The 24,590-nt window shown below is 43.0% G+C and overlaps 1 protein-coding gene across 8 annotated transcripts in view; it reads right to left on the bottom strand.

The window, feature by feature from the left end:
* LOC147018632 (uncharacterized) overlaps positions 1–23,555 on the bottom strand; it is a 63,654-nt gene extending 40,099 nt beyond the window's left edge. The window contains exons 1-3 of one of the 8 annotated variants that reach the window (XM_085898506.1): positions 23,403–23,525; positions 765–825; positions 470–616 (exon numbers count right to left, since the gene is read on the bottom strand). In XM_085898506.1, coding sequence (XP_085754632.1) covers positions 470–541 — 72 coding nt within the window. In that variant the 5' untranslated portion in view covers positions 542–616; positions 765–825; positions 23,403–23,525. Of the gene's footprint in view, positions 1–469; positions 617–764; positions 826–16,414; positions 16,514–23,016; positions 23,040–23,402 lie in introns of those variants that run through there. The other 7 variants (XM_085898509.1, XM_085898511.1, XM_085898516.1 and 4 more) reach the window with 7 other exon arrangements.
* Between the last annotated feature and the right edge of the window lie 1,035 nt (positions 23,556–24,590).

The raw sequence follows: 24,590 nt of genomic DNA, 5'->3' as shown, positions 1-24,590 counted from the left end.
AAAAGATCTAAAATTATATAAAAAATGACTTTGGTTTCATTTTAATCAGTTACCCTCAAACCGAATAAAGATAAAAACAAACGGACATGATATCAGCGATACCTCATTGCCACAGAGAGAAATGAAAGTACACTTCAACCGACATATTTTCAGAAGTTTCAAACGCTTAGTCTCTAAAAGGGGAAAAAAAAAATACCACGAGGTCCCCAACTCAGCTTTTCGTTATGTTTTTTTTTTTTTTTTCATATTATCAGTTTTGGCCACAAGCGGAATCATCACCCGCCAAATTATGAAAGCCAGGTTTCCCTGCACTCACAGGGGGCTAAAATTGATCTGGGACTCAATCTTTAAACCAATTATTGATTTGTAACATTTAGAGCAACATCAAAATACCATCCGAATGAGAATCCATAATAATAATTATCAAATGCTTGCAAAAAATAAAAATAAAAAAATAAAAGTCACCCACCACCTTTTCGAGGCACAATCGACCGAGCACCTTCCGATGAACACGTTTCAAGCCATCGAGCTCGGTATGCATGTACAAGTAAAGCAGTCACAGTGAAATATCTGCTGCATCTACCAAAAACTTGGTCCAGTTGCGGCAAATTATCCACTGAGGAAGCAAAAAATAAAATAAAGCCAAAGTTGTTTCAGGTTCGGACAAAATTGATACGTTTCATGGTAAAGATCTGATGGGCAGGCAAATCAAACTTTTTCTTACGTTCATAGAAATATTCGCCTTTGCCGAACGACTTACTTACCAGATTGATTATTATCGAGTCGATCATCTACCAACCATGTTGAAAACAAACAAACAAGGGCCTGTGCAGGGATGACAATAAAATGCCGATATTTATGACCACAATAAAATTCCCAGAACGCAGCGGAAACGAAGCATAAAATAAATAGAAATCATTCTGGCACATGTATGCAGATGGACACACGATATTTGATCGATAAAAAAAACACATGATGTTTTGCACACAAGAGGGTCGACAATTGGCACCAAGCAGATGGTAAGTCCCAGGTATTACTTACCTTCAAGATGGGGGGGGGGGGAAGGGGGGTGTAAGTGTGGGGGGGCATGAAAAAAATAGGGCACTGAGTGTAGATGCATGCTTGAAACTACAAGGGTACTCGGTAGAGCGCATACCTCCGCCACGTGATGTCTGATCCACGAGAACATATCGAGCACAATACATGTTTGAAATATCATGTGATACAGTTCTATATCGTTTTTGGTGCCATCTCTCAATGGTTCCCATCGTGCGCTGCCTTTTTGGCTGCTGGTTGCATCATCGGTTATGGGCGCGGCTGTGCCGCTGATGCAGTGTCGCCTATTACCAGTACATTGGTGCTCATTTCGCTGACCTCGGAAGGATGAAAGGCTGAGTCAACCCCCTGGTGTTCAATTCAGTGGCCAACGGGGCTCAAACTCAGGACCCTAGGACCCCAAGTCACCACCCTAACCGCAAAGCCAACACCAGCCTATCTCTCAATGGTGAAGAATCATTAAAAAATTATCCTAGTCGGATCCGGATCCCAATCTTCACCAAAATCTAATCAGTTTGTCCTTGTCAGACACCGAACCTGTCCACAAAATTTAATCTGGATCCGTCCAAACGTTTTGAGATATGCTATACACAAACAGACAAACAGACAGACAGACAGACAGACAGACAGGTGTGAAAACATCACCTCCTTCACCTTCAGTGGTGGAGGTAATAAGCTATGATGTTTGACAATATTGTGTAATTTACTGGCGGAGTTCTATGTGATTTTGTACCACCTTATCTTCATTAAAGTGCCAATGTCCAACGTTGTACAAGTATCATCATTATCACAATCGTGATCATCAATTTACAGTGATACTCTTGACAGTGTGTTGGTGGTGCCATAGCACGCTCTTTGAAAAGGTTGTGCTGGATGGTTTGCCATTTCCTTCCCATTAGTCAATCAGAGCAGTAATTAGGAACTTGTTCAGGGTGTCAGCGATAGCTTGCCGACTCTTAGCAAAAGACACTGTGGGACCTTTTAACGTCCACAAACGATAAGTACTGGCAGACGGGTCCTCCGGCTTAACGACCTTCCAATGGAAGGCACATACATTGATGAACCACCCTGCACTGCGAAGCACTGGGATGGCAGTTTTAACTGGGCCAAGATTCGAACACAGGCTAGACAGCGAAGAGGCGAGTGTGCGTACCACTCGGCTATCCTGTATATGTAAGGAATTAAAATACAGGATACAGTATACTGTGTATATATATATGAAGATGTAGATGTAGATGTCAGCCTGGTGTTGGCTTAATGATGAGGGTGGTGGGCTTGGGATCCTAGGATCTTGTGTTCAAATCCCATTCTCTGGTGTCCTGTGTTGAAGTGGCGACCCGTCCAGGATTGTGCCCAATAGCCCAGGAGACTCCTTAAGTTGCACCAACACTCTCCACAGAGTATGGTCCCAATGGATATATATATATATATATATATATATATATATATATATATATATATATATATATATATATATATATATATATATATATATATATATATATATATATATAACACCTGGTGTTGGCGCAGTGGTTAGGGCAGCGGCTTGGGATCCAAAAGGTCCTGAGTTCAAGCCCCATTGGGCCACTGAATTAATACACCAGGGGGTTGACTCAGCCTGTCATCCTTCCAAGGTCGGCGAAGTGAGTACCAGTGTACTGGGCCGGTGTATACCCCGGTTAAAATAGGTGTACCATATCCCTGTGTCGTAAGAGGCGACCAGGGTTGCGTCAAGAAGGGCATCCGGTGTAAAAAAATGTGCCAAATCACTATGCGGATCATACGGATGATCCGCTGTGGCGACCCCTAAGGGGAGCATCTGAAAGAAGAAGAAGAAGATATATATGGTGTTAAGATATATATGGTGGTGTTAAGCCTGGTGTTAGCGCAGTGGTTAGGGCAGCGGCTTGGAATCCAAAAGGTCCTGAGTTCAAGCCCCATTGGGCCACTGAATTAATACACCAGGGGGTTGACTCAGCCTGTCATCCTTCCGAGGTCGGCGAAATGAGTACCAGTATACTGGGCCGGTGCATACCCCGGTTAAAATAGGTGTACCATATCCCTGTGTCGTAAGAGGCGACCAGGATTGCGTCAGGAAGGGCATCCGGCGTAAAAACATGTGCCAAATCACTTTGCAGATCATACGAATGATCCGCTGTGACGACCCCGAAAGGGAGCAGCCGAAAGAAGAAGATATATATATATATATATATATATATATATATATATATATATATATATATATATATATATATATATATATACACACACACATATATATATATATATATGTATATATATATATATATATATATATATATATATATATATATATATATATAAACATATTGTTACGTTTGAGGGGGGGGGGGTATGCATTCAAAGGGTAATTAGGATGTTTAATTAGGTATGCCATGCTGTTCGAGTTTACCAGGATCTCGATGTAATAAGTCGTAATTCAGTGGTGATAAGTTGTCTAGTAAATGTTCATTTCTTGAAGGGGGAAATGATAAATGTCACATAATTAGATAGGGACACGGGATAGGGTAAGTGTGTCTGCGTAAACCCCTTTTGGTATTCTCTGAGGACTGGCCGTGACGTCACAGGACAGTTCAGCGGATGGCTCCACCCCGTGATCATGATTGGCGGAAGGCGACGGCAGTGGGCCAATAAACGGCTCGATTGGAGGTGACGAGGGCAGAAGGATAAAAAGGTTCTGTTCGGGGTCGAAAAAAAAAGAAGAAGAAGATTACAACCAGAACGCTCGTGTTTTTTTTGGTGTGGAACCAGTGCCGGCAGAGAGCGTCCTGGCTGCTGTGCTGAGTCGAGCTTGCTCTTGATCGTGTCTGGGAGCCTTGCTGAGCCTCGTGCCTCACCTTGGTTGGCTCTGGGGTTCTGCTGACTCGGAATATGGGGTCGGGCGGCGGGCAGACCTGCCTCCCTCTCCTGCTCGCGGCTTGGCGCGGGAGCTGGTTCCCTGGCGGCTGTGGGCGGACTTGAGCCAGGACCAGGAGGTCGACAGCATCGCGGTTTCTCCTGCCCCCCTGAGGAGAGCAAGGCCGGCTCGTCCGGCGCCGACCCAGGGACAGTTGCGTCCACACCACGGTCCAGCCTGACCACCAGAGATAGCTACGTTTTGTGTGTGTGTGTGTGTGTGTGTGTGTGTGTGTGTGTGTGTGTGTGTGTGTGTGTGTGTGTGTGTGTGTGTGTCTGCTTGGCGCCTTAGAGGGATTGAGAACTGTATATTCATTGGTATTGTCTGTGTTTTTCCCCACGCCCGATCCCACACCATCCCGTCGAATCACCCCGGATCCCTCTTCTTACCGAGTCTTGTTATTTCTGGTCAGTGGTGAAAAAAGAATAAACATCATCAATTCAGTGAAAAGTGACTCTTGCCACCTTCCTCGTCCCGTTTGCGGTAGGGCGATTAGAACCGCCGTCTTTGGGTTATATAAAAATAAATCGCCTCCATCGTTTCGGCTCATTCTACGTTGGCGGGACTGTTCAAGTCCCGTGGACGTCACAATATATAAACATATATATATATATATATATATATATATATATATATATATATATACATATATATACATATATATACATATATATACATATATATATATATATATATATATATACATATATATACATATATATATATAGTTGCGATTCTGCGAAGCCGGCACTCACCCAAGGCAATGGCACCCAACATATAGCAATCCCAAGACAGTTATTTCATTAGTATTCGTTCAGTTCGCCCTTTCATTATGTCTTATGGGTGTAGGGGGAGAAGATGCGTGGCGTAGGGGTTTTAGTTAGGTTTTTAATTCCATTTGCAATTCTTTCATCGATCGTATTTTACACACGACATCTCCTTCACACAATCAACCGGACAGTGACGCGACTATGCCGCCAAAACCCCGTTCAAACTGTGCACCATTATTCAATGGACACTTCACTTCAACCTTCACAGTACTCAGACCATCAATGCGACAAACATCATATGAACTTCAAACAACTTCCTAAAAAATCTCCACAATAACCTACACTAGACCTCTTCACAACAAACACCTCCTTACGCCAAACTCTTCAATCACCTCACCACAAATGCAACAGCACTTCTCCGACCTCACTACAACCGCTACAAATTTCCGCAACCACCGTCAGTTTCCCGGACGCTTACCGCAGTCCTTTAGGATGCCGGGGAACGGAGGACATTTCGAGTCGGAACATATTGGCGTGTATGCGCTCAAAGCGCAAGTTTGCGCTGTGGTCCGTTCAGCATTGTCTGGGCCGCCCTGGCGCTCCGCTAAATAACAACCCTCGATTGGAGCCCAGCACACGTTCATGGCCGGAGAGCGCTCCCAAAAACCCACGCCCCATGTTGATTCCGGAGCTCCATGCGTGGCTGAGTTTGGAGGGAAATGAGGCAATTTTCGGCTCCGGAGTCTGACGGGGCAGAGTTACTTGTCAGGGTGGTGTCTGCATGCCAAAAAGAGCGCTCAGATATGCCTACAGGGCATTTTGATCTGCTTTTTGCCTCCTGTTTCGCTCAGTCTCTAGAAAATAGCGACAGAAGTCACCGACAGAATCAGTCACCGAACCAGAGCCGAGCAAGCAGTCATTGCCGAGGAGTTGCAGGATCATTGCCAGGTCATCGCCAAATAATTGTCAAGTCCCCGGCTCTTGGCTTCCGCTGTGTTCCGCAGCCATTCTTCGCAAGCATTGACATTTACAGACTTTCTCACACGCCACATTAAGCTATTATCTCACACTTTCTGTCTCTCCCATCTACTGTCTCGTCTGCTGAAGACGCACAAACTAAAACAGCGACTGCAGATATGCACCTCCTTCACTCTTCCTCTTTTGCATCACAATTGCCTCATTTCCACCTGATTTGAACATCCCACTCACACCCGCAGTTTTCTTCCCTCCTCCCCCCTCCTAAGTGACTGGTAAGCGTAGGTCCGTCAGTCGCGCCACGTATTGAAAGAGGTCATGAACAACTCAACTGCCTCTCATCTTTCATGCTCTCTAATTTCCTTTGGTGTGTGTCTGATGACGCCTGTATTGTTAGCATAAGTTAAAATTGTAGAAGTTTTTAATATCGGTTTAGCTCTGCCCTGTGTCTTCTCTTTTGTATACAACTGCATTTTTTTTGGCGCATCCCACAAATCCTTGCTTTCCCATGCTGTACATATTGCTGAAAGAAAACCTTTCATTATTGTTCACATACTTTTCCTCGCCCTCACTTAATAAATAAATTGCTTATGTTATAAATGTACCCAGCTCGTTTTGTCTTTTCCTTCATTGGTCCAGCGTGGTCTGCATGTTAGTTTAGCCAGGAAGTTCTGCTCCAATAATTTGCTCTTGTTAGCCAGCGCACACTCACTGGATCACTCGGCAGTAATTCGGGTGTGCACTGAGGGCATGAGACCACCCTTGGTTTGGCCGTCCATAGGCAAGGTATCATGTGAGGAAGTGTAACTGCCAGGATTGGCAGGGCCAATCGGCGTTCACGCACCGGCAAGTTGCGAAGCAACCATGGAGTTATCTGCGCCTGGTGGCCTCAGGACCAGGCATTCGGGAGGGACCCAAGTGCTTCCCCTCGTGGCGAGCCTCGAATCCCGAGTCCGTAACAATATATATATATATATATATATATATATATATATATATATATATATATATATATATATATATATATATATATACACAATAATAAAAAAAGCTTCTCACCTATTTTTGATGAAATCAGAGTTTTTAAGAAATTTAAGATTGGGACATTTTCACACCATGATCAATTAATTTGGTTGCATAATTTCTGAGAGTGCTATGAGACAGGTGAGAGGAAGAAACATCGAGCCACCTATCCTGACGCTCACCTGGATCAGCAGCAAGTCACTCAAACCCCCCACAGACCTGCTGAGACCCTGAATTTTTTGATGCCGTAAACAAATTTAGATACATCATGGGGGATGAAGGTTGTGGTCAAGTTTCATTGAAATTGTGTGTTCGTGGTTCGGAGAGGAGAGAAAACACCGATTTTAGGTCAAAAATCCTCCCGTAGACCCCCTTCATGAGCGCCGATTTTGATGTGGTCAACAAACTTTGGTACACCATGGGTGATGAAGGTTGCAGTCAAGTTTCATCGAAGTCGTGTGCGTAGTTTTGGAGAAGAGAGCAAATATCTATTTTTTAGGGGGGGGTCCAAAATCCCCCCCGTAGATCCACTTTATGAGTGCAGATTTTGAAGCGTCAATACAAGTTTGTTCGGCATCAGATATGACGCTTAACAAGGAATAACAAGGAAATCCAACACAGGTGGAGGCGATTCAGCCCAACACCACACCAACCCATCGACATAAGATCCAAGGAAGAAAATGCAAAAAAAAAGTTTTTGATTAATGAAATAAATGTTTTTGGGGGTTTTTTTTGTAGTTTTTTTATTTATTTTAAATTTTTTTATTTTTCCTTTTCTTCCCCTCAGGAGAGGGGGCATGGGCTTGGTTAAAAACACACATCAACCACACAACCCCCCTTGACAAGACCCCCACCAACAGCACTCCGTACACAATCACCCATCATTGTACAAACTACCTCAAAGTCTCATCAACATCCCCATACCCCTCTATCTCCATAACTTCCAGGTACCTATCTAATTCTAATTTAAACTTATCCACTTTTTCTGCTGCCACTACCTTTCCAGGGAGGCCATTCCATGCATTAATTACTCTCCGAGTGAAAGTCCCTTGCCTTACCACCATCTTAACTCTCCTCCTCTTTACTTTCATGCTATGGCCCCTGGTTCGATCACCGTCTACTCTGTTGAATAATAATTCATCTGCACTTATTGTATCTGTACCTTTCATTATCTTAAACATCTTGTGGCAAAGTTTCATCAAAATCGTATTTGGTTCAAGCGATAATGACTGAAGTGTTTACAGAATGACTGACAGTCAGTGAGTGAGTGAGTCAGTTTGTCTGACTCACTGACTGATGGACTCACCTATGGACAATGCTCGATCGTATAAGCTCCCCGGAACTACGTTCCAGGTGAGCTAATAATACATTTGGCCACGGTGTTGGTGACAACTGCCTCCTTGTTGAAAAATAACTTAAAGTCCACAAACGTCCACCATTGCTAGCTAATGGGTCTCCGACCGCACACGCATTGACTTTATACCCTGCCTATGAAACACCAGAGTGACAGTTTATAATTGTGCCAGGAATCAAACTGAGTCAAGCTAAAGATGAGCGGTATGCTACCTCTGAGCTATCCTGACACCACTCCTTTTTAAGCACACATTTTAAAAGAATCCACACCGAGGTATGAAGTAGACCAACAGAAATCTAGAACGGCACTCCGTAGAATGCATCTCTTCTCAAGACTAAACAGTTTTCGCTTTATATCCCACTGATAAACCAGATCTGCAATCCAGACCCTACCCAAAATCTAATCCACTTGTTCTCATCATCGAACCAACTCATCCACCAAACTGTCAGAATCCATCCACAACTTCTTCCAATGCTGCATCATGCTATAATGTATATCGTTTTGGCACCATCTCTCAATGGTGAGGAATCACTTTCAAATAAAAAACAATCAATTCCCCTTTCAGGATAGGAATCTTGAAAACCTACCGTATTAGTTCTTGTCACACATCTAACATATCCAACAAATTTCGTCCGAATCCGTCCATTACCTTTTGAGATATCCTGATCACAGACAGACAAACAAACAAATGAAAAATTACTCATGGAGCAACAGTTGGCAAAAAAAAGAACAAAGTACAATGGCACTTGGGACAGCACATATCTCCGCCAGGCTGAACAGTTTATGTTTTGTTTCCCACTGATAGGCTGGGTCTGAACCAAAATCAAATCGGATAGTTCTTGTAACTTAACCAACTCCTCCACCGAGCTGTCATAACTCGTCCACACATTTTTGATATATCACTATATATATATATATATATATATATATATATATATATATATATATATATATATATATATATATATATATATATATATATATACACTAGAAGCACCCGCTCCCTATGGGAGCCGTCAAGGGGGTCATGTTATTATATTATTGCCTATTTTATTCCAAGGGGTCCCAGGATTACACACCCAAAAAATGGTTGCAATCGGTTCAGCCGTTTTTTGCGGTACCTGGGAACAGACAGACAGACAGACAGACGGTGAATTATAGTAGGATGTGTGTGTGTGTGTGTGTGTGTGTGTGTGTGTGTGTGTGTGTGTGTGTGTGTGTGTGTGTGTGTGTGTGTGTGTGTGTGTGTGTGTGTGTGTGTGTATATCTAGTTTTTGACCATATCTCTCAATTTTGGAAATTAGGCCTATGTTGACCTTTTGACCTAAAAAAAAATAATTGCTGGTTGAATTCAGTGACCTACTTTGCAAATCCTGGTCAAATTTCAAATCAATCAGGGAAAAATTGAGGATTTTAGAAATTCCACCTTAGCTGTTGACCTTTGGCCTATGTTGACCACAAATATAATTGGTGGTTGAATTCAGTGAGCTGATCTGAAAATTGTCTTCAAATACTGTTGTGGGCCGGGGGTCGGTGGCGATAAACGACCACCAGGTGGAGCAATGGAGTCGTCTCCCACCGAACACCCGGAATTTAGGTCGTGACTCTTGGATAAGTCCGAGAGTTCACGGGTCCCTTAATCGGACTGTGGTCGCCAATATTTTGACGGTGTGGTGTAGGGTTAATTTCCTAATTTCAATATACCTAAGTGCCCACATTGTCCAACTACCGGGGAAAACCACACCCTCGGCCAACTTTGTCCAAATTGAGTCGCTATCACCGACTCGGATCCGGCGTAACCGAGCGGAAGTTACCAAAGCCGCGCCGTACTAAATGAACAATTTATGGCACAAACGGCTTTACTAGTTCTCGATACGCACCTTGCTAGGCCAATGGGAGAAAACACAGAAAACGAGCTGGTACATTTAACAGGGGTTTATTTAAAACAATAATCGGGGAGGGGAAGCACACAAAGAGCAGAGTTATCACAAATAAAGAAATGTAATGTCCAATTAACAAGGCACTTAACGATTCTACTTAACAGACGAGGCCCACGGACACACACACACACACACACACACACACACACACACACACACACACACACACACACACACACACACACACACACACACACACACAAAAGAAACTGGACCCCGTGGCTCTTTAGTCGGTAGAGCCGGGCGGGGGTACCTTTCCCGCCTCGTGCGGTCACACCGACTCCAAAAATCACCAAGGTGGGACTCGAAGTCCACGGCCCACGACCTTGGCTGCTCGAGCACTACCACACTGTTCGGTCACCACCACCACGGTGAGCCACCGCAAAGGACCGCAGACCGCTCGAACCACGACCGCCAATCGAGACCAAGACCGCAGACCGCTATCGCCACGATCCTGCAGAACACACTCATCCTGACTACCACACCCCTCTTCTTGAGATGGGAGGCGTTCCTTTTCGTCGCCACTCACCTCCTGATTGGACGGTCGGTTGTCAGGCAACTCGTGACAGCCCTTCATTTGTCGGACTGAACACTCCATCTGGCTAAGACGGAGCCAGCACTGAGGTGACGAAGCCTCCGCTCACGTCCGTGGTCCCGAACACGTGCGTAATGGCGACTGGGTCGAGTGCGGGACGGTGGCGTTGTTGTTGTTGTAGTTGTTAATGAGGATGTAATAAACCTGACTATAAAATAACTGGTAGCACACACATGTAATTCCCATGAGACAAAGGGGATGGATTCCAACTATAAACACATACTTATTGAAATAATTGAACTGCGGGGACTCTGGCTGTTTGTGTGCACAAGGTTTCCACATCCGTAACAATACCACATCATCTTTTGAGATTCAAACCCAGACTCGACAGTTCAGAGGTGAGTCTTGGCTATCCGGAGTAGCCTACATACCATCCATCATGTGGCATTATATCGAAGATAATAGGAAAATATTTAGCAACACGCGACTTTCAAAATGACGTAATCTGACCCCATAATGCTCGGTGCACATGCGCAGAAACTATTTCACTCACAGATTCCAAGCTGGCAATGGCGGGTTATGGTATGCTTGGTGTTGGCTTAATGGTTCGGGTGGTGGGCATGACATCCTTGGGTCCCGAGTTAAAATCCTGCTTGGTTGTTGAATTAATACCAGGTGGGGTTGACTCAGACTGTCATCCTTCTGTGGTCACCAAAATGAGTTCCAGCTTGTTGTGATGACTGAGCCATTCAAGTATCCTGCGTCAGAGTGGTGACCTGTCCAGGATTGTGCCCAATAGCCCAGGAGACTGTTTCGACAGCACAGCAGCACCAACGTTCCGTACAGAGTATGGTCCCAAAGGATTTGGATTTTGGAACGGCAGGTTAAAAGTTCCCGGACGAGTTGAAGCGAATCACTGAAAACGCATGTACACAGCGCATATGCGAAAGACGTCATTAACAGTCATATGTCATTTTGAAAGTTGTGTTCTGCCAGGACTGCCTCTCTCAGGATAAGGATCCACAATAAGAATCCAGGTAAACACATATTTACCTGAGGGTTTCATGATGCTTGTGCCCCAGCTGTGTTTTGAGGTAATACAATTAACAGAACTTTTCTTGCAACTGGAATACCCAATACCAGGAAACACTGGACCCACAGGACAACCAAAATAATTTTCAAAAGTGTGTGATGTGACAGTATATGACATTGTCGATTACCATTTATGAAGGCCTAATGGTTCTGCCACACACCATTTATAAACAAGTAAAGGTCTCAATGAGTCAATCATATTATTCATATTCTGTACTTATGTTATTGACTAAAGTCCTGCTTTTACACAAGTTATGTAGGGATTAAATGCTCACATTAAAAATGCATCCACTGAAGCAACATCTCCCACAAAGGGGAGTACACTCCGCAATGTATCGATCCCCCACTGGCACTGCAAAATGGCAGGTTTAATCCAAATGTTTCATTCTTTGGAAGGAATCAAAACTGGCACCAGACAGCTCTGCCTACCACTGCAGCATCTTGCAACCCACAACAAACCCTCCGAAGATGCACAAAAATTTTTTTGGATCTCTTGCAACATATGACCCTCTCAAAAGCAGTTGCAGTCTTCTGAAATACAACAAACGACCACTCTTACACATCCATCACATTATGCACAATCTCCTGCTTTTCCTTTGGCAATGACGGCTGAAACAAAATCATATTACAGTATATAATTCAGTGTGTGTGTGTTTGACTTGCATGCTCTCCTAAACCGCTGGACGAAACAAGTTGAAAAGATGTGGTTGTACTTTGGGCATGCACAGGAATGTTCTAGTAACTTGGGATGGCGATCACCAACTTAGGTTATTATCCCCCACCAACCAACGAAGTTGGCAGGGGATATAGAAATGGGTTCCGTCCATCTGTCACATTTCGTTTCCAGAGCTCAACTACAAATCCCCTCAAGACATATTTACGAAATTTGGTACACATATCAAGCAAGTGGTGAACTGGTGCCTTTTGATATTTTCTAATTGATAGGTCACATGGTTTGGCAGCCATGTTGGATTCAAGAAAAATATTAAATAATGTTTTCTCTGGAATCACATAACCTAACGAAGTGAAAATTTGCAACTATGATCTTCCATCATGTCTGCATACATAGTAAAAATGACATCACAAGTCACATGGTTTGGCAGCCATCTTGGATAGAAAAACACACCTCATCCGATTAACATGAAAACTTCACACACGTATTCCACTGGAGGATTGGAGGCAGAATGTAAATTTATGATGTCATAGGTCACATGGCTCGTCAGCCATCTTGGATTGAAAATTAATAAATTTTAAAAATCTTCTCCACCAGAACGGCTGGACAGATTGAGGCAAAATTTCACATACACTTTCCCCAACACATCCTTTCAGAAGTTTGTTAATTTCCAATTGATAGGTCACATAGTTTGGTTTGGTGGCCATATTGAATTTACCCTAAAACCTCCAAACATCTTCTTCTCCAGACGGCTGGTCAGATCAAGGGTAAACTTCACATACATATTGCACACACTTAGGGAATATAGGTTTGTTAATCCTCATTTACTATGGCGGGGGATATCGAAGACTTGTCTTCGACGGATGCTAGTTATTTTTATGTTACAGTGGAGAATCATCATAATAAGTGGGTGAATTGTCATACGTGCCAATGCACCTTTGAACCGCTGGAAGGAATGACTTGAAAATTGGATGTTATCGACTCAGACTGCAGTCTTCTGAAATTTTTTGAAAACAAAAAAAACAATCAAACTCTTGGAAGTTGTACAAATCATTCTAAAGTATGCCAATTCTCGATTTTATGATAATGAAAACGAGAGTCATCACAGATGTGGGGGCAATGTGTTGAAACATACATGTCTGTTTGTTACCTCCACTCATCGAAGGTGGATGGAGGTTATGTTTTCACCCCTGTCTGTTTGTTTGTGAACAAAATATCTCAAAAAAGGTAGCGCACGGATTTGGACAAAATTTGGTGGAGAACTTGGTTAAGTGACAAACACGAAATGATTACATTTTGGTGAAGATCCGAATACGGATCCACGGATTTTTAAAGTGATTTTTCACCATTGAGTGATTGGGCTAAAATGCTATATATCAATTTTTCAGGATATCTGAAATATCTCAAAATATCAGCAGGATATCTCAAAAAGTAGTGGGGCATATTCGAATGAAACTTGGTGTGCAGATTGGGAATATAATCAAGAAGAATTGATTCGATTTTGGTGAAGATACAAATCAGGATCTGGAACCGAGAATTTGGCAGCTTGGCTGCCAGATCGATAGCTGTCATTTCTTGGAAGCGCGGCTGTGCTGCTGACGCTGTGCTCCTGTACCATTACATTGGCACTCATTTCACCAACCTCAGAAGGATGACAGGCTGAGTCAACCCCACCTGGTGTTAATTCAGCAGCCAACAGGGCTTGAACCAAGGACCCTAAGATTCTAAGCCAGCCACCCTAACCACTAAGCCAACACCAGGCTTGCTAAAATGACATACATAGAAGCACAATATCTCAAAAAGTTATGCATGGATTCGGATGAAACTTGGTGGATGAATTGGGTGTGTGACAAGGAAGAATTGATTTGATTTTGGGGAAGATCCAAATCCAGATCCGGCCGATCAGTGGGATACAAAACATAAACTAATCAGCCTGAGCATGCACTGTACTGAGTGCCCTTCTACTTTGCTTGTTTGTGGGAAGAAATGGATTGAAACTTGGTTGTTATGTTCGTGAAGTACATGGGAATGTTCTCCGAAGCTGGGATGACCACTTCCAACTTAACGTTGTCCCCCCCTTGCCACTCCCTCGGGGGGGGGGGGGCGTATCTAGTTAACACAATTCTGGAACTGATGACAGCGTGAATCACCTAAAACAAGGAAATAGCAGTTACGAAGCCAAAAAAAAACCACGATTACAAGTCTTCATTGAGGACACAGTCCCACACTGCACCTTAAAAAGGGATGCGTAGAATAAGTAAATTAATGTGTCGGTAGTACAGAAAGCAAAATGTGTACAAATAAATAAATAATTAAAGGTGGTGGGGAGATGGTAGAGGGAGGGTACTGTACATAAATAAAATAAATAATACAAAGTGGTATGTAGTTCGTACACATTGTAAAGTGTATCTAAATCAATAAATCTGAAATTCAAGGTGGTGTGTAGGGGGAGGCGTTGCCAACTTGCAAAAATATTTGGACCCGGGTCCCCTCAAACTTGATTACCCCACCCCCGATAAAGCATTTAGCACAGTGACACATACAGAACTAGAAGGGCACTTGGTGGAGCGCATACCTCCACCACGTAATGCCTGATCCACGAGAACATATCGGACCCAATATATTTTTGAAATATCATGCTATACAATACTATATTGTTTTTGGCCCTATCTCTCAATGGTGAAGAATCACTTTAAATACTAAATAATTCTCCTATCCAGATCTGGAATCGGATCTTCATGAAAATCGAATCAATTTGTCGTGGTCACACACCCAAACTGTCCACCAAGTTTCATCCGAATTCGTCAACAAGTTTTTGAGATACCGTGCAATATATTAGTTTAGCCCTTTCTCTCAATTGTGAAGAATCACTTAAATAATTATCAGATCCGGATCCAAATTCGGATCTTCACCAAAATTGAATCAATTCTCCCTTGTGACACCCAACATATCTACAAAGTTTCGTCCGAATCCGTCCGCAACTTTTTGAGATATCGTGCTTTCTATCGTTTTTGGCCCGATCTCTCAATGGTGAAGAATCACTTTAAAAATAATAGTAGCCGGATCTGGATCTGGATCTTCACCAAAATTTAATCAGTTCGTACTTGTCACACACCGAACCTGTCCACAAAATTTCATCCGGATCCGTCCACAACTTATTGAGACATCCTGAACAGACAGAGAGTCGTGAAAACATAACCTCCTTCACCTTCGTGGCGGAGGTAAAAATAGGCTAATCATTATAAAGTGGCCTATCATAGCCAAAGGGTTAAACAGATTCAGGACACAGCAAAAAACATTCGGGGAACATTCCCCATAGGCATGTGTCCAGCGATACCTCTGTACGTAGGAAGTGCAGATGGAAAAGTGTAATTAAATAAATATAGAATTAAAGGTACTAGTGCATGCCCGTAGGTGCATGGCCGTATGTACAAACAAAAAAAAAAAATTTCAAACCGCGTGCCAGAAACAACGACACAGGCCGTTCCTTCGCTCTCGTAAACGACACACACACACACACACACACACACACACACACACACACACACACACACACACACCCACACACACACACACACACACACACACACACACACACACACACACACACACACACACACACACAAACACACACACACACACACAGCTGGAATTATAGATAGACAACACACACACACATTGCTGGAATTATAGATAGACGACACACACACACATTGCTGGAATTATAGATAGACGACACACACACACATTGCTGGAATTATAGATAGATGAAATGAGGTCAATGAGATGACAAATGAAGGGGTTGAATGAAGACTGCAGAGCAATGACTAAGGAAACCCGTCGTTGTGAATCGTTTTTACCACCAAATTGAGATGTATTTCGTTGGCAAGATATGTTGAGTAGAACTGAATTCCTTAACATTTCCAAAGGCCAGAGCGTTTTGACAATTGGAAACAAAAAAAAAGTTGTGCACTTTTTTTTGATAAATTCTTTTCGGAACAATTTTTCTTCAATAAATAAATAATAATAAAAACTGTCTCCATGTACATTGTACACACCTTTATCTCGTTAGCACCTCTTCATGAACAACATCGCTGAGGAAACGGCGCTTCTTCTTTGTTTCCTCGCCCAGGGCAAGAATGCGGAGGCTGCTGGATCTGCCAACGTTTTGATAAATTATTAGTTTTAATGGCCAATTATTCAATTAGCGCCGACGTATTTTGCCTTTTCGCAATGTCGTCGCAAGGAAAAAACACAAAGAGAAGAGAAGAGAAAAGAAAAAGAAAAAAAACGTTCGTGCCAAAAAAAAAAAAAAAAAAAATTTACTTCCTGCTTCGGAGCATACCAGCTCACTCTGATGTTACTGAAATTTATGCACCGTCTAATATGAAAACGATCAAAACTTAGGGCATTGTGTTTATCTATAAATGCGCATAAGAAATCGAGAAATTATTAGAATACACGAAGTCATCATTATCCGGAAGTCCGTACGTTGTAACCCGTAATGGGGAACACTGGTGAGGTTCCCTTCCCCCATCGGCCATGCCCACGCAGCAACGTGTCTTGTCATTGGTTGGTAAATAAATGGCCATAACTTGGGAAGCACTTGTCCGATTAATATCAAACCTTGAAAAGGCACATACTCAGGTCCCCAGCAATATATCTGGCAAGTTTCAATTAGATCGGACCAGTGGTTGTCGAGAAACAGCGGCCACACGCACGCACACAGACATTGCTGGAATTATAGATAGATGTCAGTAGTTGTGATGGTAAGTATATATAAATAATTAAAAGTTGTGCGTTGGTTGAGGAGATGCTAAAATGTATATAAGTAAATAATGGTTCCTCAAAGCATACGCAATTCTTTTTATTATTCTCTCCCGTAAAATGTTTTTAATTCCGAAAATTCCAAATTGACTCCAATGCCAAAATCATTTGACCTGCCTCATGTGTAGATGTTATTGCATACATGTGCCGAATATGAAAGAAATGTCTGCAGTCATTTGAGTGGAGGATCCAGACCGATACACGGACAGATGTACAGAACCCAAAATACAGATCCCCAGCAAGGCTGATGCCCAGTTGGTGACTAATAAAGTCAACCATCTTAGTTCACAGATTGACTCAAGGTAATAAAGGACAAATACATGGAGTTAAAGAAAGAAATATTTCACTCAAAAAATAAATTCATTTCGCATCTGTCAACACGAAGGAATAAAATTAAAAGCAGATATTGTTTTATTTTGTTCAAGCATGTGCATGTACATATACATCTAAATCAGACCCCATTACTGCAGCGGCTACCAGGAAGCAAATGCCACATCAGCTTTGCTGCATGCATCCTGACCAACAGGAAATACCTACCACAGATTAACCTGTCTGTAAAGGTCAATGTGTGGCAGACAGGAAATTTAACGTACAAATGACAAGTTTGTTTCAGAACCAATATCTTATGAAGAATATCTGAGTTAATGCAATATTTGCCCACTGCCAGGAATTCTGGTGAGATTACGCATAGATTCCAGTGGATCGGAGAACGAATGATCGCTATCAAATGTACCTCTGCGATATGTTGCCCGCATTGTCATCGACATCTCCTGGTTTGTGCAGGGGTCTCAGCAATGTGTACCTCCGCCATATTTTGCCCTTGGTGTGACGTGCGTCGCTGAGCTTGCTCTGGTGTTTCGGTTCATCGGACCCTTCTCTTCCCTACTCTGTCCATTCCTTATTATTCCCACACTTCATCAGAATGTTTGGACTTTGTTGTTCTTTTGTTCATCACCATACTGAAATAGAACGATTACTAATGCTTCAGGAATGGGTGAAGGTCAAGGAAAATCAAAGGACAATCCTTTACGACTGTGGTTCTCAATATTTTTCTTCCTCTGTGAACCTTTTCACACAAGCTACAGCATGTGACCCCATATCAGATTTAAAACTTGAGAATAGATTTTGAAACTAATGCGTCGACGGATATGCCTCCACCTGTGTTAGATGTCATCCCACCATTATGTTTGATCACAATTAAAAGTCACATGAAAGAGGGAAGAGAGACAGAGACAGAGAGAGAGGGACAGAGAGAGAGAGAGAGAGACAGAGACAGACACAGACACAGACACACATAGAGACATATCAGATGCTTCTAAATGGAGCTATGGTCTGCCAAATAATTTTCAAAGAGCACATGACCTTAGCCCTTTGAACCCAAAAATGAATAACTTTATCTTTGCAGTGCAGCCCATGCTTGTGCCTTGGTTGAATTCCCTTCAATGGTTCACAACTCACAATGGTAACAAAAGAACTGAAGATGGACGGATGCAAGGTTAGCCAGACAGACCAACACAAAACATTATACCTCTTGTTTTCAGCAAGAGGAATTATGTTTTCTTTTGTCTGTCTGGCTGTCCTTGCACCTGTCATCACAAACTAAAAAGAGAATTTTGAAATTGCCATATTTGAGTCCTGAGTCGAGTCAGGCACGCAAGATGTTGGCACATGAAGACGTCTCAATCATCAAATTGAGACAAACAATTGGCAGACCAATTTTACAATTCTGCATACGTGTTTTAAATGCAAAATATATGATCTCATTTCATTGCTGAGCAAAGCTGCCTGCACGGAAGTAATTTTTAAAACTTTAGAATAAAAAAAGTATAGGTTAAAGTAAATGTATGTGCAGAGAAACAACCCTCATGAATAGGCATGGTTACCTTAGACGTAATGTACATTCAAGGTATAAAATAAGCTTAAATGATTAATGTAGACAAAAATGTTATGGTCATATTGGAGAACTGTCGAAATGGGACTAAGGCTGCACTACTCGAGCCCGTGGTCCAACGCGAATGTTATCTTGAAACACAATTTTCCGTGGCTGCAAATGCTATATTAAAAGTAGATCTGCGTGCGGACTCACACACTCACTAACTGGCACTCAGACCCACGGTGCAACAACCTTTCCAGTCCCTTTGGGAACGGGAGAGGCGAATGAGCAGTGATTATTTATTAATTTGTAATTGGAAGATAAAAACATTTCAATAGACAGGTTTGCCAAGAGAAGGATTCCAATTTGACAAAAACAAATCGCCGGGTTCTAACCAAACTGGATAAGTGCCGGTATGGAGTTTCTCATCTCTTGACTATTCGGCGGCATCTTACATTTTATCACCACTGATCCAGTCAATAAGGATCTTATAGCGGTCCTTTGGGGAACGGTCTTCGGGTGAGGCATTGCCAAGTCATCCCGCTCTTCTGCTCCAGGAATGTGGTTACCATGGATACTAATGGGAGCTGGGTTCGTCTGCTTTGGAGAAAATTCCTCGTTCGCACATGTTCGGCTTCCACATCCTTGTCTGAGGGATCCAGACAGTAACCTTGGATGAAACTATACGCCTTGACAATAAACTACATGATCATTCTTTAACTGTTTATACCTAAAATATTATATATATATATACACACACACACACACACACACACACACACACACACACACACACACACACACACACACACACACACACACACACACACACACACACACACACACGGTATGTTTAGACATTGTATAAGCATATGAACCATGCTTCCCTTTTTGTTTCAGGTCGCTCACCTGCATTTGATTCTTCATTTATTTATTTTTTCATTTACGGATGCTTTCTTATTTTTCTGTGATTTTTTCCTGGTATCTATCGACTTCGATGTCTATCGACACGCAAAATTACCATGCTTCCCCATTGTCTCGGGTTGCTCACCTGCATTTTTTCTTTTCTTGTTCATTTATTTATTTTCATTTATTTATATTTTCATTTACGTATGCTTTCCGATTATTCTGTGATTTTTTTTGATGTGTCGACTTCGATGCCCCCCCCCCCCCCGGGGCACGCAAAATTTCAGCTTTCTACGTTACCCGGAAGATCCCGGTCTTTAATGTCAGTCAGTCAGTGGTTAGAAAGAGCTTTATATATTAGATATATATTTGTCTACATATATCTATATTATATGCTGTAGCAGGAGTGTGTCTGTCTGTCTGTCTGTCTGTGTCCTGGAACTACTCCCTCAGTTTTGGGGCGAGCCCCGCCAAACCTGTGGAAAGTTTTGGGGTCTCAGCTTGCGTGTCCAAAGGTCGGTGGGAGGTTTCATAAATTCCTCAATACAATTATGATTTTGGGTTTTGATCCGTACAAAACTGCTCCCTTCCTGTATGTAACATCAGAATGACATTTCTCTTTGTTTAGCTCACGAGTGTTTGTGATATTGTATTTTGTTATATTAATGGCATCGTATTAATTTGTGATTGGAATGATGCCGTTTGTAATGAACGTATAGAGAAATTTACTTTTAAGCAGAAGGAGGAAATTATGTGAGGGGTTCCATCCATGACATTCATGGATTTGGCATTTGCAGTTTCACCATTGTGACGTCATAGAAATATTACCCAACTTACTTCTCTTTGGCTCAGCTGCAGTAAGTTTTTTGCCCAAGTCCTGCACGAACCGGCTGTCCAGCAGGTGTCTAGCCCCTTCCCATGCATAGCACGGTTACATCACATATATATATATATATATATATATATATATATATATATATATATATATATATATATATATATATATATATATATATATATATATATATATATATATATATATGTATATATATATGTATATATATATATATATATATATATATATATATATATATATATATATATATATATATATACATCCTGGTGTTGGCACAGTGGTTAGGGCAGCGGCTTGGGATCCAAAAGGTCCTGAGTTCAAGCCCTGTTGGGCCACTGAATTAATACACCAGGGGGTTGACTCAGCCTGTCATCCTTCTGAGGTCGGCGAAGTGAGTACCAGTGTACTGGGCCGGTGTATACCCCGGTTAAAATAGGTGTACCATATCCCTGTGTCGTAAGAGGCGACCAGGGTTGCGTCAGGAAGGGCATCCGGCGTAAAAAATGTGCCAAATCACTATGCGGATCATATGGATGATCCGCTGTGGCGACCCCTAACGGGAGCAGCCGAAAGAAGAAGAAGAAGAAGAAGAAGATATATAATATAATATAATATAATATACATCATAGAAATAATGTACCAACAACCTATTCGTACAAAACCCAATAAATAATGAAAACAAATTCATTAACAATCCCATTTGTGGAAGAGTATCCCATCCTTAGTGGTTACAGGCCCAAACAGTGAATTTAATAATAATTAAGAGATGATACAAACACCTTTGCATTGGTATATTTATAATGAATTCAGTTTTTGGGGCAGAAGGAGTGGGATGGGGGATAAATTGAGATGAACAAATTGAAGAAATGCGAAGGGAATTGGCAAGGAAAGGCAGGGTAGGGTAGGGTAGGGTAGGAGATTTGGTGAAGAGGGTAGAGAAACAAGGAAAGAGATAAGTTGGAAACAGAAGAGATGAAGGCTAATGTATCAGTAGTCACAGAGTGGGGAAGGTAAAAAATATAGTTTTTTTTTTTATAAATGGACAAGAGTCAAGAGACATCACCAAGAGTCAACCTAACCTCAGACTCAATCTTCTTCTTCTTCTTCTGTACAGCCACAATTATGTGGGGTTGGCTGGGGTAAGCTTGGTCAAAGTCTTTCACGAACTGGCTGGCCAGGCCCGACGGTCGCCAAAATAGTTAGGACGGGAACTTGGAATTCGTTCAGAGTGCCGGCGATAGCTCGCCTACTGACTTTGGGACGGACCCCGTGGGATCTTTAACGTCCACAAACCACCCAGTGTAACTCTTGCCAAGAACCTGCCTTTGGGTAAAAAAAAAAATCCCAGAATAGTACAACGTGCACACTCACTGAAACTGGAAATCTTGGATTACAATGTCGTCTCGATCTCCCACAATGATAATAATCATCAAATTCCACTTCATGACATTAATGACCGAAGAAGATGGAAGAATAGGAAGAATAGGAAGAATAGGAAGAATAGGAAGAATAGGAAGAATAGGAAGAATAAGAGGAAGAAGAGGAGGAAGAAGAGGAAGAAGAGGAAGAAGAGGAAGAAGAGGAAGAAGAGGAAGAAGAAGAAAAGGAAGAAGAGGAAGAAGAAGAAATGGAAGAGAGGAAGAAGAAGAAGGAAGAAGAAGAAGAAGAAGGAAGAAGAAGAAGGAAGAAGAAGAGGAAGAAGAAGAGGAAGTAGCGAAAGAAGAGGAAGTAGAGAAAGAAGAGGAAGCACTCGCCAATAAACAGCATTCAATCTGTGACGCACTTCCGGTTCATACCACGAAGGTACCAAATGCATGCAAGGCTCGGGACGAGGTGAAAGTTCGCCATGTCGTCCAATTCATGATACCACTCGTTTCCGATACAAAAAGCGAATTAATAATCGCTCTCACTCATAACCAGGTGCTTCAGGTCCTCCCAGGAGTTGTGACCACTCACCAGATTGTCCTTTTTACCCTTAAATAAGAAGTAATTATGCTTATACACCGCAACAATTACATTGCACTGTGCAGACAAGACGGCAGATGCCATTGGAAGTGTGCTCATCTTCCCGCCCGTGAGAAAAGCGCAACTGAAAGGATCCTTTCGGTGTCCGTACTTGCTTGGCACGTTCATGTCACACACGAGGTCACAGGTAGACGAAACTTCGAGGTCAGGTGTTCTTGGAAGCTTTCACCTACCCGAAGCGAAGTCCCCTCAGGAGACTGCGGATGTACATGGTGTCCCCACACCGGCCCGATGACCTTTTCGTCTGAAGGAGCATCAAATCAAAATGGTCTTGAACTTGACGGGAGTGAGAGCGAAAGTATCAGGGACAAAGGAAAGACAAATGGAGACAAACAAAAAAAAGATATTTTTTTCACGCCGAATTGGAGGGAATGAAGACGCCTCAAAACGAAGGAGAACGACGAAAGTGAGACGAGCGAACGAAACTCATTCAACACCTGCGCAGGTAGACACCGACGGTTCGGCATTCCGTCGAAGAACCGCCGAGAGAATCACTCAAAGGACGGAGAGACGAACATCACGTGGAAAAGTACGACAGGTAGACACGAGCGAAGCGCACCTGTAGCTCGGTGCTTGGGAAGGTGACGAGGGCCGTGGACGCTCGGCACACAGGGAGAGGCCGCACGGTCCCGGCAGCGGGGAAACGCAACGATGGGGAACGGGGGACGTCTGGAAAGCTGAAGCGCGGAAGGAAAGGCGGATCGTGGGCGGACATGATCACAAGGGCTCGAATGAGTGAAGGAAAGAATGAAAACGGAGTTGCGATCGCTTTACTCTTTCCTTTACTCTGAATATGTTTTTGAGTCTTTTGCCGAGATGTTCCTTGTTTATCCCGACAATGAGTCGAGACAGAGCAGGTCGTCAAACGTGTCGAGTCAATCGATTGATGCGTCATCCATCCACAATCATCATGATCACCAGGATCATCCTTATCAAAATCATCGTCCACAAGGATACCTCGAATCCATAATTCATTTCACGTGTGTGTTTGTGAGGGTGTGTGTGTGTGTGTGTGAGTGAGGGTGTGTGTGTGTGTGTGTGAGAGTGAGGGTGTGTGTGTGTGTGAGTGAGGGTGTGTGAGTGAGTGAGGGTGTGTGTGTGTGTGTGTGTGTGAGGGTGTGTGTGTGTGTGTGTGGGTGTGTGTGAGTGAGTGTGTGAGTGTGAGTGAGTGTGTGTGTGTGAGTGTGTGTGTGAGGGTGTGTGTGTGTGTGTGTGGTGTGTGTGAGTGAGTGTGTGTGTGTGAGTGAGGGTGTGTGTGTGAGGGTGTGTGTGAGTGAGGGTGTGTGTGTGAGGGTGTGTGTGAGTGAGGTGTGTGTGTGAGGGTGTGTGTGTGAGGGTGCGCGCGTGTGTGTGTGTGAGGGTGCGTGTGTGTGTGAGTGAGTGGGGTGTGAGTGAGTGGGGTGTGTGTGAGTGGGGTGTGTGTGAGTGAGGTGTGTGTGAGTGAGAGGGTGTGTGTGTGTGAGTGAGAGGGTGTGTGTGTGTGAGTGAGAGGGTGTGTGAGTGAGAGGGTGTGTGAGTGAGGGTGTGTGAGTGAGGGGTGTGTGTGAGGGGGTGTGTGTGAGGGGGTGTGTGTGAGGGGTGTGTGTGTGTGTGTGTGAGTGGGGGTGTGTGTGAGTCTGTGTGTGTGTGTGTGTGTGTGTGTGCGTGCACGCGCGTATGTGTGAGTGTGTGTATGTGTGCGTGTGTGTGTGTTTGTGTGAGAGAGCGTGTATATGTGTGTGTGAGGGTGTGTGTGAAGGTGTGTGTG

Source organism: Eptatretus burgeri, chromosome 10, assembly GCF_056783735.1.
Source record: "Eptatretus burgeri isolate ZD-2024b chromosome 10, Ebu_testis_v1, whole genome shotgun sequence".
Taxonomy (NCBI): Eukaryota; Metazoa; Chordata; class Myxini; order Myxiniformes; family Myxinidae; genus Eptatretus; species Eptatretus burgeri.
Note: the sequence above shows the minus strand (reverse complement) of the source record. Positions and strands in the feature narration are given on the sequence as shown.